The sequence below is a fragment of the Rhea pennata genome, chromosome 2 (assembly GCF_028389875.1).
Source record: "Rhea pennata isolate bPtePen1 chromosome 2, bPtePen1.pri, whole genome shotgun sequence".
Classification (NCBI taxonomy): domain Eukaryota; kingdom Metazoa; phylum Chordata; class Aves; order Rheiformes; family Rheidae; genus Rhea; species Rhea pennata.
The window spans coordinates 53,760,854-53,779,670 of record NC_084664.1 but is presented as its reverse complement, the minus strand read 5'-3'; the positions used below and the strand labels follow the sequence as shown (position 1 = coordinate 53,779,670).

General features: G+C 40.8%; 1 protein-coding gene across 1 annotated transcript in view; it reads right to left on the bottom strand.

Moving 5' to 3' along the window:
- BMPER (BMP binding endothelial regulator) overlaps window positions 1-18,817 on the bottom strand; it is a 150,399-nt gene that overhangs the window by 66,888 nt on the left and 64,694 nt on the right. Inside the window, exons 7-9 of the mRNA XM_062567902.1 lie at window positions 6,139-6,238; window positions 2,680-2,789; window positions 1,891-2,031 (exon numbers count right to left, since the gene is read on the bottom strand). Coding sequence (XP_062423886.1) covers window positions 1,891-2,031; window positions 2,680-2,789; window positions 6,139-6,238 — 351 coding nt within the window. The remainder of the gene's footprint in view (window positions 1-1,890; window positions 2,032-2,679; window positions 2,790-6,138; window positions 6,239-18,817) is intronic.

The following is an 18,817-nucleotide window of genomic DNA, read 5'->3' as shown; positions in this document are numbered from 1 at the left end:
CATGATGTTTTGACCGGAGAGAAAAACAGACTAAATCTGAAATGCCAAGCAAACTGACTTATTCTACACGTGCTTGGCTAAAGGCTGTCTCTCCTTTATCTTCTATGTCCAAGCTATGTTAAGATAGTCTGGTTTCTGATGCAGCACATGTTCCTGTGGGCCTCTAATGACCGTTCTCCAAGCATCTGCTAAGGTACCAGAATATACGATGGCTAACTGCATGCAGCTGGCCTCACAGCAGTGGTCACAGCTTTGATCTAAAAAGGTGACAGCACAGACTCCCCATGAACCTGTGCCCATTCCATCTGTGTTGCACCATCAACAGAGCAGATATGCTGTCTCTCTCTCTTTTTTTTTTTTCCTTCTTCTTACAGCATATTATACTTACTCATACACTAAGATCCTCACAAGAAGTGGAGTATTTTATTTGGGTGCCTGAGAAGCAGACATTTGTTCCTGAAGTACAATAGCACCTGTGTACAAGTTCCAGTCAGGTTGAATACAGTCTCCTTGTACCTGTTGTGTACAGAGGGTTTGTTCCCATATAATTTCCAGAATAAACACTTCAGCTATGTACATAAAAGATGGAATAAATGGGAAGTAATTCTGGCTGAACAAACCAAGTATTCACAAGGGATTTAACATGTGATCTGATTCGAGGGTCTCTTAATTCACAGATGGCCCGTGAGGTGTCAGAATCTTTTCTGACATAGTGTGAAAGAAAATGCACCACTTGAGAAAACAAACAGAGGCTCAGCAACCTGAGACATGTTTTGCAGGGAATCCCTTGTGGTTTGAAAACATTGGGTGAGATTGCAGTAAGCGACAGTTTTTACATGGTTTCCCAATACAGGGTGTCAGGGGTGCAGTCCTTAGCAGAGCTGTGAAGTGTAATAAATCTCCACGAGTAACTCCTAGCCAAGACAGTCTTAGCACAGCTTCTGTTGGCTCAACTCGAGAACAGACTCCCTGGCTCAGCTGATAAAGCCTACAGACCTGTTCCTTTCTTTCTTTCCTTTTCCATGAGTATCAGTATTTTAGGCCTCGTCTCGAGTACTGTGTCCAGTTCTGGGCTCCCCAGTACAAGAGAGACATGGAGCTACTGGAGGGAGTCCAGCGTAGGGCTACAAAGATGATCAGAGGGCTGGAGCACCTGCCCTACGAGGAACAGCTGCGAGAGCTGGGCCTCTTCAGCCTGGGGAAGAGAAGCCTGAGGGGGGATCTGATCAGTGCGTATAAGGACCTGAAGGGAGGGTGTCAAGGGGACAGGGATAAACTCTTTTCAGTTGTCCCATGTGACAGGACAGGAGGCAATGGGCAGAAATTGAACCACAGGAAGTTCTGCCTGAACGTGAGGGGGAATTTCTTCCCTGTAAGTGTGACTGGAGCATTGGACCAGGTTGCCCAGAGAGGTTGTGGAGTCTCCTTCTCTGGAGATCTTCAAGGCCTGCCTGGATGCAACCCTGTCTAACATGCTCTAGGTGCTCCTGCTGAGCAGGGGGGTTGGACTAGATGATCTCCAGAGGTCCCTTCCAACTTTACTGATTCTATGATCAGCATTTTTCTGGGAAGGCAGGGCATAATTCTAACCAAGAATGCATTATTTGTCATGCAGCAGCAGCCTGAGTCTCTGCACAGGGAGAGGGAGACATAATGCCATGTCCAGGAGGAACTAATCTTAATTTCTGTGTAACAGCAGAATTCACACAGACTCGAAAAGAAAATAGCTGATGGCAGATTTTGCAAAGCTTTTCCTTTGAGTTGTTCCGTCATCAACCAGGATGGTAAGGACTGTGCTAAAAAGGAAACCATAGTGCTCATTTAGAGTAAACCCATGATGTTTCAGCTGTTACAATGGCATCTGTTTTCAAGCCACCCCTGAAATGTTACCTGGAATATCTTATTGCCGAACTTGCACACTTTCACTTCCTCAGGAGAGATATATGAGACACACTCCTTACAGCACTGGTCTTTGTTTTTATTGCATTCTCCAGGAAGTAAGCATCTCTTCTTACATATCACTGTTGAATCCTGGGTAAAAGCACAGAAGGAAGTCATGAAATCATCACTAAGAGGTTTGTGCTCCTGTATGTCCCTATCATAATATTTCTGTTTGCTCAGTCACTGCATGCACCCAAGTTATAGCACAACTGCTTTGAAAAGGTCAGCTCAAGGAAAACAAAAACAATTTACTGGATTAAGACAATCTTTCATGGCCTGTGATGCTAAAGCCCAATTTGCACTTTTGTTGGCCTGCAAAAATCTTAACTTACTGATTTGGCAACACTTTACATTTTTTGTGACTAGGTGCCAAAGTACAAGTGATCACAGTCACATTAGAGCAACTAGAAAAATCACTGCCCTTCAGCAGAGATGTGGAAACTCACCATCTACAAACTCGTCTTCAACTGCAGTGCAAACTTAAAGAGGATCACATAATCTGAGTACCTTTATTTTGCATTACACATAGTCAGGCACCATGTCTCAACTGAGGCAGGGAGTAACTTTTCAAACTTTCCCAGCACAACTGCGAGTGCTTTTCAGATCAGCCTCAAGGACCACACAAGATGTCAAAGCAGCACAGTATCAGGCCTCATAGTTCTCCAGTATTACAAATTTATGCCAAGCCAGGCACACATATATGCCGAATAGCAGCACACAATACCACTGTGGACTTACCTTGCATGTACACATTGTGCAATTGTCATAAATAAATGAGGACCCATTATCATACACGTTGCTGTGAAAGAGGCAGCTTCCAAACGGGAGGTCAAACACTTTCCTCTGTCCTGAATATAAATAAACAGTAATAGAAACAGAATGTGGTTGAAAAGATGCCATACTGTCAACAAAAATAGTAGGGCTCATTGTCACCAGGCCAAATTCATGTGCAATGTGTCATTTGCTGTGTGTTTCCATTTTGGTGCGAAAAAAAAAAATATATGTTCTTTTAACAGTTCACTGTTCCTCTAGCACATATTCATCTGTGCAAATTCTACTGGTTAGGGAATATAAATATGATTTATGGTATGTTTATGTTGGAAAAATCCTTCTACTCCTGATGAGTGCACAGTGAACCTAAATGAATACAAAGTAAGCACTACAACCTCTTAGGGTAGGTGCACTTAAACTAGTTTAAACAATCTAACTTAATGCAGTAGCTTATCAAATAAAGCAGCCTAAACCGGTTTTAGTGTATCTACCTCAGGGGTTCACAGCAGCCAAACTAAATCGATTCAGTTACACTGATGCAAAAAAAATGCACATTGTCCAACCTCATTAAGGTAGCTTGGTATACCTTGTTCAGACATGGCTGCAAGAATTAGACATTCATATAGTTTATAAGCAGAATGGAGCCAACACAAAAAAATAAAGAACATACGTGAGGAGAATTTACCCTTCCTAGTCTATAAAAAATCTGGCTTTCATAAGAGCAAGGTAACTTTTAGAGCACTATATGGGAAACATAGCATCAGTATCAAATCCTTCCTGAGGCTGGGTAACTACTGTGAAATCCAAATTCTGGCAGTTTGCTGTTCTATAAGATTATCTTCTATTTTTCAGTTTCTTTCCTAATCAGGTCTTGTAAACAAGTGACTGCCTTACATACACATACACGAGTTCTTTACAAAAACTAATATGAAACCACTATTTTTACTTTACACTTTGCACCTCCCCCATTTACTTTTGGTGGCATCTAACAAGTAAGTCCTTTTATAAGTGGCAGTCAGTGTCTGGGTGTATCTTTTCTGAGATCTGATGATAAAAAGACATCAATTCTAAGGTAAAAAAATGGCCACTATAAGCACATACAACCACTCACTGTATATTAGGCCAATAATTTATCCCCTAAGCTGCCAAGTCAGCTGGCAGGTTCAGCTGGAATCACTGAAATTTGTCCCTGTGTTCTAAACTGTATGTAATCCCTTCCGTTTTTAATAATTCTTGATGAAAGCAGAACAGCATAAAAGAAAAAGTCTCCAGTTTGCTCCAAGATATAAGCGAACATAAGGATAAGCAGATGGCAAAATTCATCGAATTAGCCTTGAGGTTTTAAAAATGTTCATGTTAAAAGAACTACTGAAAATGTTAAGAAAAATTGCTATTGTTCAGCAAGATGAGATTTAAGCATCTCTCTCTTGTAGATTAGCTACCTTGGACAAATTCATGCTAGCATAATCAACCTGCCTTCTACTGAATGCGCATCCTTTCATAAAGGCTTAATCTCTCTTGCAGGACTGACATATGAACTCAGCTGAGGATGCCCAGTAGCCCTAACTGGAATACTTACACTCCATGCACCACTTATGGGCAAAGCCTAACCATATTGCTGTCAGCAACAACACTACTGCTGCTCTATGAGGAGTCAGGACTTCCATCACATAAGTTACATCAGCAAGTGAACTAGAGTCCAGTTCTCTCTCACATCATCTTGCCTTGCCTTGCAACCACCCAACGTAATTCAGGGTGGCCAACCCCATTCAAATAGTTGATTAAAAAACACTGACAAAGGAGCTACCACTTCAAAAGATGTGGTGATGGGGATATTGGCTTCATGGTTCGCTTTGCTAGCTCATAACCATTACTTAAACCAATAATTCCAGTTCCACTAGTCAACTGCATTCTTCCGGGCTATATAGGCTGAACATTAGGAATTCAGTTGCAGGGAGGTCCCTCTCATGATACTTTAAAAAACATGCCTCAACATCCCTGAAAACAGTTCCCTTTCCCTACTGCCACTCAGTTTGCTACACATCCTATGGCTGTACTGTACTCCAGAACTTCCAGCATTTCACTGTGAATAGATATTATCTATTGACAAGCATCTCTGACATGCTGTAGAGCAAAGGCCCCACAAAATGGAAATGGTTGTTATTAGTGAATTAATTTACAGACATTTCTAGGAGCAAAAAGCAGTCAAAGGATCAAAGCTGGCTTTTGAACGTGTAGATCAAGTCGGGGAAGATTTAGTTGAGAAAAGCATAAGGTGACGAGGACAAGAGGAGTTTGAAAAGGGAAAGAGAAATATTTTCTGGAATGTTTTTCTCTCTACTTCATTCTCCTCCTTTATTCCTCTCTGGTGCTTTGGTTAGATGTTCCAGGCAGATATGTACTTGTAGCACTTCTTAACTAGTAAATAAATAAATAAATAACTTCAGGTTTGTTTCAAGCAATCAAAAATCTTAAGTATTATGAGAAGCTGGAACTCTATGGCTCAGTGCCTCCAAAGTTAGAGCTCTCCGTTTCACTAACCCAGCCCTAGAAAAAGACTTAGGAAAGTAGTAATGATATGTCCAAGACGGCAAAAATGTTTCAGTTGAAAAACTGGGAATCATCAGCTCTGAAAACGTGCCAAACCTAATTACAACCCGATAGATCAAACTAAACTTAATTTTTATGTTAGGATGTAAGTGCTCCTTCTTTATGAATTACAAGGATGCACACTGAGGTTTAGTTAACCTGTGGAATGTGTGGAAATGATATGAGCAAAATAAGGACTCTTAAAAGGACTCTCATTGCCTTTCTTGGAATGACTTGGAAGAACTAGCCTTTCTCAGAGGCCTCTGACTTATTCCTTTAAAATGTACTGGAAAGACATAATTGAAAATATTCTTGGCTGAGATTGTGATTCCTCCTTAACATGGCAACAACCAGGCAGACTCACAGGTGCTTGGCCTCTCTGACAACAGCTTCCAAGGATGCAGTTTCAATCCAGAAGTTTCCTTTGACCTGCATATCCTCAAAACCAAGAATGCGAATGCACACTTGAATAAAAATATGAGAGGGCGAGGCCTATTTTTTTGTGGTAAATTCCAGCAAAACATTTCCTCCCATCTCAATCTCCTTTGCAAAACATATAATGAAGGTGAGAATCATCTCTATATTTGTTTCTCCAAGCAAGCCAGCTGCCCTATGCTCAAATGCTCTTCTGCAGCTGCTCCCTTAGTATCATCTATCATAGCCCTGCCACACCAGCCCTGACCACCCTTTACAATCTGTAGATTATAAATTCTACTGAGCTGCACTGTTTCTTCCCTGTCTCAAAATTTACCAGGACTGTGAAGTACTAGAATAAGAGAATACCATCCAGAAACAAGTTATGTTAAGTACAATGTTCCTATGAAAGCAACCACTCACCTAAACATTTGGGGCAACATTGTCCGGCAGGAATGTGACTGAGATGCTGGGGACAGGAGAGAATAGGGCAGACTTCTCGGATGCAGTGTGTCCTGCCTCCCTGAAGGAGAATAGGCTCAGTTAGGAAAAAATAAAGCAAAACGCCAAGTACACATACACATACCCATACAACCTTGTAACAAGTCATGAAAAGCCTTAGCTAAAGCAGTATTTTCCAGTAGAAATTTCTACACATATCAGGCATATTAGGATTGTGTACAACCATCATTCAGCACTTTTTATATTGTTTACAGAGCCCTCAGAGTATTCGTATTTTTCATTCTCTCAAGAAGTGAATGAAATAGTTGCAGAAACAATATCCTTTTAGTTGATGTCTTGGTGGGAATATTAGGAAAAACAGAGAGAACAAAATCATTACCATTGAACTTTTCCGGATGTTCAAAAAAAGTTATTGAGTAATTTTTTTTATAGTATTCTCCACCTCCCGTGCCATGCCCTTCTAGGCTTGTTTGCGACAGGGATTAAGTGCTGAAGTAAAATGAGAGCAGGTATTCTTCTACTCTATCCATGACCACAGAAATCAAATAAGCTAAAATCATTCAAGAAAGCACATTCTTCTTAGCCTCCCAATCCAACTATGCAAGCCCAGAGGGTTTCCTTTCTTCAGGGGACTAAAAACCAAAAGGGTATATGATATTTTGAGATTGAATGTAGTGAAAACAAAAAAACAAAAAAACCCAACAAAAAAAAAAAGAGTACCCTGAACTGTATGTATCCTGAAGAATCAATGAATACCAGGAAGCAGAAGCAAAAAGCACAAAATATATACATATATGTATAAAGATCAGTTAACTACAGTCAAAAGAGAACTTTGTTCTCATTCTGCTCTGTTGCCTAAATAGTTCACTGTGTTTACAGAATACTATGCAAGGATCTCTGGCCCCTCTACCAAAATGTGCTCCAAACACTCCTGAGAGATGTCCAGGTCACTGCACTTTAAAGATCAGTCTACTTTTGCCTTAACAAGAGAAGTCAGTCCACTTACTCTATTGCCCTGCCTGATTTACCGCTCAGAGCAGCAGACTCATCCCAACAATAAGCTTTGTGCTCCTGGATGCTGTGATGGAAGAGTTATGAAGAGTCTCCTCCCACATACAAGCTGGATGCCTCTTGGGGCTCCCCAGGGAAAGATGGAAAAAAAAAAAGCCATTCATTTTGTGGAGCTCTGTGCCTGAAACAATCATATGCCATTCCTCTCCTAAGGATACAATGCCTCAGTGAATCATGTAGAGGCTTTTACACACTAGCAGAGCCACATACATGCTATTATACAGAAAATAGCATACTGACTGTACCTCCGTTCCATAACAAGTTTTCAGGCACTGAAGTCTACGTGTCCCATGGGGCTACCGAAGCATCCTGAACGCACATGGCCAAGGACTGCTCGTAATTCTTTCATTGTAGCATGCAGGAACACAGAGTTTATTGTACACTGAAATGACTGCTCTAAATTAAGGGTCATACCAGAAACTTGACAAAATGAAGTGAATTCTTCACCAGTCTTTCTTCTGATGCTCAGGAAATAGCTCTGTGAGAAGAGACACAGGTGCAGAACGAAAGAATAAACATCTAAGAAGGGCTTTCTGAAAAAGCGCTGTCATTCTGCCCAGGGAAAGGGCTAAGAGAGGACACAGTTCAAACTTAGGTGATAATTCACTGAAAGGAAGATTAGGACTTGGAGAACACAGTCAGTTGGGTAGCAGGATTAGGGATACATCCATGGAAGATAAAGTCGTGCTCTAACAGATGGTGAACACAGGTCTTTTCTTGCAACCTTGCTTCTGGATTTGATTCCTTCATATCCCTCTACAGAATTGTTCTAGAGTCTTGCTCCTCTGGAGGACAGAAGCAAAGTTCAGGCTTACCACTACAGAGAGACATCATCTTTATTGTCTGTTTATAGGCATTTTGTACTAAATGCCACATATAAGTAGTCAATGAAAAAATACTAAATATGTACTCATTTATGCCTTCTATATATAGTTCCCTTCTCACTCTTTTTACTGCCTCCTCCTCCACACAGGATTTTTGCCTAGCTCCCGTCGTATCTTTTATCCTACTATTATACTTGATTCCGGCTGTAATGCTGTCAGAATTTTAACAGCAAAGTTGCATTCTAGCTCTCTGCTGTCCCAAATAGGTTTTTATAGGCTTGACAATCATATGGTGCACGTTCAGAAAGAGTCTGGAACAAATCAACCTGTTCCTTTTAAAATAAGAGCAATTTTGCTTGCCTTACAGAGCTTAGAGAGGTAGCTTGTTCAGCACTTTAAGGAAACATCAAAACCTACAAAATATTCCTATCAGACTCTCTATTTTCTGAAAAGTACAGTCTCAGTTATTGTTATTCAAAATTCATGAAGCATTCAGAATACTAGCTTTCCAAGCAGAATCAGCTAGTGTAGTCAGAGCTTTAAATAGCATTAAGTAGAGCTGTGTAAAAAACAAATACAGTACAACTGAAGTTCAACCAAAAAAAAAAAGCAAGGGAAAAAATAACAAGCAAAATGCTTGTTTCTGGAAGATCTAACTCAGGGTGGGAATTTCACAGTAAACACCTTGCCTCGCCTCCTCCACCTCCCAATTACATTACAGCTTTTAGCTCACATTTCCCTCTTAAGTATAACATCTCCCAGGCAAGCACAGTATTCCAGGCCAAATCAACACTTTCCAGTAAAGCCAAACCTGAACTGGAAGCCAGTGCAGATCAACTAAACACAAGTGCCATCTGCTTCCTGCGAGAAATGCTGTCCGGTAGTTAGATAGATAAATTCTTCAGTGATAGTTACATGAAGCCTTCATCAGGGGATGCTGCTTCAGTCCACAGTCCTCTGGGGGTAGCAGAGATTTTTTAAGAAATCAACTTTTACAGGGAAAAGATTCACTCTTCATGTTGGAAACCAACAAAAAAGAAACTTTAATCCATGCTGATGTCCAGCCTCTGCGAAACACAGCAAGAGGATCCCTGAAGTTGACTCAGAGGCCTGTATGGACCCAGGTAGCTTCTTGTCTCTTCTCACAGGCATGGAAGAGAAAAAAAGTTTCTAACACTTTCATGAGAGGCCTCTCTCAGGGAAAGAGGGACAATTGCCTTAGTCTTTCCCCTAAAAACACAAGAGGAGCTATTCTAGTGATCCTTCTGCCTGTTCATGCTGATGTCCTGCCTCCACTATAGTCCTTCACTGCTCATCAAGGACAGAAGAAACTTGGTAGAACCAAGAGAGGCTGGCAGCCAAGCTGCAGGTGACTTTGCTAGGGATATTGGATGAAGGCAATGGTGCTGCTTCCCACACGCCAGGTGCAGTTTATTTTCTGGCAGGGAGGGGAGCACAAGAAGTGCTTCTGAACATGCTCCAAAAGGCGTGTTCCTGCTCAATTCCCAAGTCAGGGAGAGCATGCTGTACTACTTGAAAAAATTTCTATCCCAATGGACATGTGCTTTGACAGATGGAGAGAAATATGTCTGCTTAAAAACTTGTCTGTCCAGAAACTCTCCAAGGGTCAAGACCATGCTACAAAGAGCCTTGGTCTTCATCTACCATTAAGGAGAGAATGGTGACCACCAACAGCAGAGCTGTCCCTGTCATAAGCAGATTTTAAAAGGGCTCATGAAATCTCAGGAGGACAGAAGCCACCATATTTCCAATTAGTGTGTTACTGATAATGTGTATGTTTAAACCTAACAACTTAATATAAATACTATTTAATACTAAACAGTAATTTTGGTATTATCAAGACCTATGTTTTTGTGGGCATCTCATTTCCCATTCCATCAGGATTTATCTCTGTCTTAAAGTGAAGTCAGAAATCATCTTAAAAATGATTGCTCCTTAGCTTTGCCCTGTGTTGACCTTGTGCTTGAAAGACTGCAAATACTGCTACAGAAGTAAAATTGCCATTGATTTTATGGAAAATTTTGCTTAAATTATGACATTAAGATTCAGCCCACAGTGGATTGTAGCACATTTCTTCCTAATTTCTATTCTCAAAGAAGTTTGAATGGTTTCATTTGCCACCAGTTAGGCTATGCTTACAGGAAAAATAAATAATTTATACAGGAAAGTCAAAATTACATTCCTCTCAATTCAATGACACATATTCCAGACATTTAGAGCAAGGTCAGATGCAGACTGTAGACGCAATAGGGGTTGCTGTAAGAACTAAGACAGATGTTCAAGGTTGTCTCCGGCTATGAATAAAGACTTTACTCCACCAGCAAGAAAAATATCTTTGAAAGTTCAGCAGGGTCAGTACTAAGCATGTCTGCCCCAAGCCAATGGCAAGAGAAGCCGAACAAACATATAAAACTGGATGATTTTTTTTTGTCTTCAACTACTCCAACACTTCATAGGTGACTAAAGCCACCATGAATATATCTTGAGACATTATCATTTTGTGGCATTGATGGCATAAAGGCAGTGAATAGAAATCTCCTGATAAGGAGATACACTTACGATATGAGATTCAGATAATGAAGAACGTTACCATTCTGGAAAGAAAAAAAAATCAAGATTTACACCAGGACTTCTATTTCACCATGCCATATTCATTGAAGTGAGTAAGACCTCCTAAATCAACTGAACAGTGTACTAGTTTGCGCACACTTACAGGTCACCAGGAATTCTATCTGATACATTAACTACTATGTGACAGTAAAGGCTTCCACTACTTCCCAAATGTGTACTAAAGACATAAAACAGGTTAGAAATATTTATTATGGAAAGGCCTTCTAAATGCCCCTGAAATCATATGCTTGTAAGTCCATACCTTGGGTTTACAAGCAGATGTACCATTCCTGATGTGCAATACAAGTAGCTTTCAGGTACAAAAGTGAGAGAACATCATATTTCCGTGCAGCAATTTCTGGAAATGAAATAGGCGGTATTTCTCAAATCAGATGAAAGATAATCCAGCCCATAAAAGAATGCTTGTGTGATACGTGGCATACAGCCTCTGGAGTAACTTCAACTTGAGATCCATGAAATAGCCATGTTGTACACAGGGAGAATTCCTTGAAAAGGTCACTGGAGGGAATAGCTATTTAGGCAATACACAAAGCAGCAAAACAGTTCTCAGCATAAAAGCAAACAGCACATCAATCAGTGTACCAAGCCGACAGACAAGTCGGAGCTTCCCACATCCTTGCAGCCTGATATACTGTCTAGACTAGGATTTTAAAAATGCCTTTTTAGAAAGTACTGGGTAAAAAATTCAGAATAGGGAGATCTTGAGCTTCCATAAAAAACAGCAAGTACTTATGCTGCCTCGTGTGCTATAGATTTTAAACTCTGGATCTAGACCTCAAGCCATACTTGCTGTGGTATCAGTGCTTAAGGAAAGCTTTAGAAAGCGGTCCTAACAACTGTTCAAAGCAGTGCCCTAAGAACCATATGTGCAGCCGATGCTCTGAAGAGCTCTCCTTCACATCAGCATCAGATCATGCCAGTTGCTGTGGATATTAAATAGTGTTGAAATATCTTAACTATTAGCTAGCATCCATACGGATGAGAAATGGCAAACTGTAAGATTCTTATCAACAATTTTTTTCTAGAACAAATTAGTGGGCAAAATAAAGTCACAATTCTTAAGCTCACCTTTCTCTGTCTTCTCTGAATCTGATATGAAGTTATTCCTTGATATAGCCAAGAGAAACCTAAAGAACTCCATCAATTTATAGCAGCTAACAACTTGACTTTATCACCTCTCCCTCATGTGTGCTACTATGATACAACTAGCCAGGTACACTGCATGTGTCATCAACAGGCTCTGTTAATAAGAAAGTTCAACTAGTTGTCTCCAGCTGGTGCAAATTTATGTCCTTGAACTCCTAGCAAATGCAAATGTGGTTGCAAAGCATCACAAGGTTAGAACATCTTGACCTGAAACAACTAGGAACTGAAAAGCCTTTCTCTTTTGGAAGCTAATTTGTATGAGGTTGTATTCAGCTGCCGAGGAATTATCTACATTATCCATTAGCCAGTAATTTAGGGCAGGATGAAGCCTCTAGAATACTGTCATGCTTTCCATCAACCAACTACCCTGTGCACAAAGTTGCACACGTAAATGCCAAGTCAATCTAGTCTTGTCATCTATTCCAGTTCTTCAGAGCCACATTTCCTGGGATTGCTTAGAAGAGACAAAAAGAGGAAGTGGTGTGCAATGCTTGTTTACAAATGCATATTTGAAATACCACAGCATCCTCCTACAGAATAAAGTGTGCTTTTCTGGGGTATTGCTCCACTCTGAAATCACACCGCTGGGGAACTGGCAGGCCCAGTTTTTTCCAGTTTTATAACACGATTTCCACTGACTATCCTGTGTAAGGAGTTGGTGGACCAGAATGTTTACTGCCTGGGGTGAAAGGAAAGACTCTGGAATACAAAATCTTGGGTTGCACAGTAGCTTTCTTTAAGTATACACAGGCAGAGACACTGCTGCTAAAACTTCACCATTCCTGGAACTGCTGAACAGGATCCTCAAGGAGGGTCACACAGCACTCTGCTCTCGGCCAGGGGACTCAGCATAACTGGCACTTGATCATGTTTCTCCAGTCTAATAGCATTGCTGAGAAGTGTTGCTGGGGTTGTATTACATCTGGCTTCATGATCCAGCTGAAATCAAATCGCTCACTGACCCAATAGCATAGCTCCAGATTTTAGCTGTTGAGAAGCCAACAGTCCTCCCCTCCAGCGCTGACGTATCAAAAGCTCCTGGCTCTGTTTGAAGGATATTGTAAACAGCCCCTCTTCGTGGGAAGTCGCGAGAGGTGTAATCACTGTGTGGCTCTTCTCTTGTTTGGCTCGATTTCTCAGGGAAAGAAGGTTTATGCAAGTACGAACCAGTCACACCTGTCATTCATGAAACCTTGCTCAAATCCTTGATCAAGCCATAGCTCATCAAGGGACCCCTTTGAAAAGGGTATAGAGATAAGACAGCAAAAACCTCAAAGACATGAAGATCTCAGAGCCATTAAGTTCCTGCAAGTTTTGTGAAAAACAGAGACTACTGCAGAGACTACAGAGCTCCCAGTCCATACCCTACAAGTGACCAGAAAGCATCATACAGCATTTGGCAACAGCTAGCTGTCCACGCAGCATCTTCCAGACCTGCTGCCTTTTGTTTGGTCCTTGTGTGATGGGAGGCACTGGAGGAGAGCTGAGATTATTGCAGCAGGGTCAGATTAAGGAAAAAAGGCTGAACAGTTCTCAGTTAGACAATACCTAAAATGTTATCCTCTCTTTCTCAACTTTATCTACAATGCTCAATGTTAAATATAAGCTTAGTTCTTGCTTCCAAAATAGAGATGGTTTCCAATATCTGAAATCCATTTTTTTTCTCAAGTCTGAATCCTTTCATGTCACCTCCATCACTAGCTGCCATTTCATGCACTTACCAATCAAAATCTCTTCCTTGCCACAGATCTTCCTTGCCACAGATTAAACTAACTGCTGCCACTGCACCCTATGTACTCCATGCTGGGCAGTATTATCAAAAAGCTTCATGCCTGTAATATTAAAATTAAATATTAAGGTGGTATGTAGGCAAGGAAGTCACTGAAATTTCTCCACTGATTTTCAGTCTGACTTGGATAACAGTGTTTAGAGCACAAGTCCTACAGGTTGCTTAAAACTAAGCCAAGGTAACTGCTAAAAGTAGGAAAGGACCAGCAGGGCAGCTGGGCAGGCCTGGAGCCCCAAACTGGGGAAAAGGGCAGAGCTCTGCCACACTGCAGGGGTAGAAAACAGCAGCTTCATGGGGACAGCAAAAAGGAAGCAAAGACACTGGCAAGGAAATGATTCTGGCATGTCACTCCAAGAGAGAGTTCAGCTATTTGTGATTAATTTAGCTCTTACACTAGAGATCTCCAGTGAATACGGAAGCTTTGCTGTGAGCCACATGATTATTTATTTCTCTTCTAAAATGAACTGTTTCTATGAAAAGTTGCAGTAAAACATGTTACATTGGAAACCATCTGTGGCCAGAAAAACTATCAAAAGCCACTAACAAGCTTCTTCAGCTTACTCACGTCCCATCTCAGATAATAAGAAAGTTAGGGTTAAATCCAAGAGATTTCCTAAATTCAGTTATTAGAAGCAGAGCAGTAGCTCTGTAAACCAGGTCCTGGCTTCTTGCAGCCATGACTTTTCCCCTGAATCAATTGGAGACGGCTTTGTTTTCATTGGCATCAAGAACACATGAAGCACAGTCCAGAGGGTGTACAGTTGTATATACACCACCAGTGCATTTACATAATGTTTCAAAGTCCTAACCCGATACTTGCAATATGATATTCACTGCCACAATATGTTCATATAAATAGCACTTGCTTTTCATAAAATAAATTTGCACAAAGACTATTTTTCCTTTTTTTTTTTTAATTGCAGTATAAGCTTTGCAAAACAGCCCTACAATCTCTTCTTGCTATGTTCTACAGAAATCATACTCCTATAAACCAAGCAGTTTGGCAGCTATCACTGCTACCTTCTCCCCCACTTCCAGCTCCCACATTACAGCGTAGCACTGGTGCACCATTCAGAGAACAGCTTTTCCTTCAGAACAGTTCATTCATAGAGATATTCAGTGATTAAATCCCTCCAATGTCGCATACATGTTCCTTGTGCATGGAGAATACTAGTACCATTGTAGTCCTGAGAAAGGTGACAATTCCAGCTCTCACTTCATCATTCGGTAAAACACTTGCTCCACTACAAGAAACTGCAGATGCATCAGCACAGCTTACCCTTACAGCATTAGTTTTAAATAATTCACCTTACATTATCCACAGGACTTAACTGCCAGAGTAGAGTTATTTAAATCTCAGAATGTCCAAGTTTTGGTATCTGATAAATAAAGGCTTTATTTTTAGCAGTGTGGATAGTTCTTTAAAGACAACATGGAGTTGATGCCATTGCAGAGTTTGAAGCTTCATTTTTTTGGAGGTGCAAATGTTTATGCTCATGAATAAAACTAGCAAGGGTTGTTCCTAAAAGAGAAAAAAAAAAAAAAAAGTGCACTGTTCAGAGGAAGGTTTTTAAATACCTCAATTTGGAACTGTTGTTACCAAGTCAAAAACTGCCAGTAAAGCCGGAAGCCCCACCAAGTCACTGTTCCATTCACAAGCAAAGAGAACAAATCCCCTTCAGTAATTCAGGGCAATGAGGTATCGGAGAGGTTGAGACTTAATCCTTCACTTACTTTTTTTGCAATTTATAGATGACCTTGCCTAAAGGTTTGATGATAAAGCACTCTGATATCTATAGGACATCAGTGGTAAAATAAATAATACTGTAGTAGAATTAAGGACACTACTTCTGACATTTCACAAGACCTTTATACGTGCATGTACTTTCCTTAAATGTTGCACTCCACATGTATTACTGAGGTAACCTCAGGAAATATAGGATTACATACACACCACTTCCTTAATGCATCCATCAAGGTTTTTATTAACAGGAGATCCTGTTTGTTCTAAGCACTTAGCAAAGAGAGTTAAAAATACACTTTAAAGTGTTATGCAGACTTCAGTAAGAGAACGTGCTAAACTGCAGCTCATTCAGAGGATTTCTTGGAAATACAGTTTTAGGAAAACCATGCCACCTTTATGAAACCAGTGGGTTATGGAACTGTTGCTACAGTGAAACAGTCACAGGAATAGCCTCACTCAGAGTGGTGTGGGATTGCACTCGCCGTGTGGGACTTACCTATGGTAACTTTCCTATTATCCCACCGTACAATTTCACCACTTTGTACTAACTAGAGTTGCCCCTCCTCAGAGGTTAGGCTTGGCTTTACTCCATGGAAGGGCACCCTCTGGCTTGTGATCGAGGGAAGGGAGCCTTAAACACAAGCCTGAGCAAGGGGTGCTGAGGAATCTGCAGCTCTCCAGGAACAGCCTTGGGAAGCTCTTTGATTAGGAATCATTCACAAGTCACAGTTCCTCTACCACTTCCTCCTTCCTCCGGGGTAATGATTTACAGAAGTATCAGCAGCAAATTCCAACATTTCCCAAAGCTGGTTAGCAAGAGTTATAAGGGGATCATAGCCCTTCCCCTCTTTGTTGGCCTGCAAACCATCTGCACAGGCACAGATAGAGGGTAGATGAAACCCTGAGAAGTCCATTACTCTGTTAGTCCCCTGCATGGACTACAACTTACACGTAATTCTGTCTGGTCTCTTCTCCTTTTCCCCATAAAATTCATATCCAGCTACTGCTGTTAGTTAATGGGTGGGATCCTGTTGCTAATTACTGATGTCCCATTGGCAGCAATGCATTTTTAAAAGGCTGGTGCCCAGATCTGTAGAAAACATAGGTTTGTAAGGGACGGCTTAGGCAAGGTGTAGAACCTACAAAAATATGGGTTAACCTCTTAAGGCACTTGGCACACCAGGGCTGTCCGTATTTTGGCCAGGCCAGTTCTTTAGCCACCTGCCTAGAGGTCTGCTGCTGTACCTGTCCAGGCTCAGCACCAGTATGGCAAGCCAACCAGCATGGCACTTATCTCAGAGCTCAGCACAAACTGGACTGTCTTGTATCTAAATCCTTTGCGAGGCCATGTACAGTATGTTCTGGTCCAAACACAGTAATGATAACCAACTTAATCCAAAAGGATTGCCAGAGGAGTTGGAAATACTAGTATTGACCTTTCACATAACATCCTATTAGTTAGAGCACTTGAGGCTAGAGGCAAAGTCTGAGGTGAACCTACTCCATCATCCTCGCAAAAGGAATACCAGCAGGTGAAAAAGAAACTCCAGGATCCATTAGGTTGTATAGAAAAGAAGATTATGGTTCTGGAAGTTAATGACCAGGGCACATAACCCAAGGGAGGAGAGTTTTGTGCTCTGGGACTTACTCGCAAAGGAAGGGGTTTCTGCATTTTGCATTGACGAGCCATTTCATGAAATACTTACGCCTCATTAAAATTCTAAGAATGGGGGTCACAGCACATGCAATTGGAAATGAAAATTACAATACATTCTTACATTTGGCTTACTGCCTCCTCATCAGAAGCCATTAGTAATCCTAACAGCGATAATAAAGAAGCCAATAAAATAAGGTTTGGGTTGCAGGTGTACATCTCTCCTTGGCCCTGTTAGCTCTCCTTTGTATCTGTCTGATGATGTAAAATAGTTTTAAAATCAGTGTAAAGTGATTCATTAAAGATTCTTCTAGCAAGCAGAATCATATGTTTCTATGCGAAAGATTTGTTGGACTATTGAGAAGTAGTTATTAAAACAGAAAAGACATTTTGAAAAGTGTGAATTGAAGCCTCCATCCCACAGGCAGAGAACTTTGATAATTTATTTCTCCAGAATCCAGAATATTTCTCCAGAAAAATGTTTCTTTTTTTTTGTCTGCCCTTCATTTTTTGAATATGAAAATCCCTGACTCTCTTCTCAGCAAGTTTTTGGTGTTTGCACTGTTCTCAGCTGCATACACTTCCAGTTATTAACCCTCACTCTATTCATGCTGGCCTTGCAGGAAAGTTTTTTGATAAGGTGAGAAAGTGTCATTTGAAATTATTTTAAATCAGAGAATAGCTACACACTCTAACTTATTATTTTAAGTTCACATTGAATGGCAGTTATATCTTCCAAAATGATATAATACTTTTTACTATTTTAAAAAACAGGCCAATCATACAAAACAGCTGCCATGTTTATTTAGATAAGTGCTCCTCTGCTCTTATAAGTGGAGGCTGATGACAGATGTGTTTTTAAGGCAAAAATATTAACTCTAGAAATGTCAGCATCTGCTTCTTTTCAGCCTAGCCTTACAGATTCACACATCATTTTTCATCCATAAAGAGAGTTTCTTTTTTTCTTATGGAGAATCTAAAAATACTGGTGTAAATTACTGATCCTGAGGCCTGACAGTTTTATTAGCATGTCACTGGTGGAACATGTGTTAGGTCTGATTAGACGTACAGAGTGGCGGGTTTCCACAGGTCCATTTCTCGCTGGGTGAGGATGGCTTGCACTTCCCCTCCAGGAGTTTTCCACCTGACTGTTCCACTCCTATGAATCAGTACTTGCTAAATTAAGCGATGCCATACACAAACACTGCATGCAGCTCCAGAGGTTACTGGGGCTGGGAGAGCAGCTCAGACTGCTAGCCTGTTATAACTCATTTTCATATATTTAGTACAGCAATTGAGCTTTTAATCGTCTACATAGTACTGTTAGTATGCATACAGACCAGGTAGTATGGATCATTCACTACATACCACTAGAGAGCACCTTCTAGGCATCACCCTGCATCTCAGAGGAGCTCTGTGGTATTCACGTTGCCTGTCAGAGAAATGCAAGCCAACAAAAAAATGGTGCCCAAGGATAATTGTGTACAATCAAGCTACAAACAAATGTATGCACAATAACTAGAAGGTGGCTACTAACTCCCAGCAGATCAAGGCTAATCACCATCCATAAGTGATCTCTAAACTAAGTACATAGGATTATGCAATGTGATAGTTCCTGTAAAGATGGACCACATTAGATTACCTAAGTAGCCCCTCTGAGCAAAATTCAGATGCACAAACACACCTAGCCTGGGCCACCTGAGACCCAGGCATGTTCATGGCACTGGTAGGCATGAGAAAGCTTTATCATGGGAGACCTT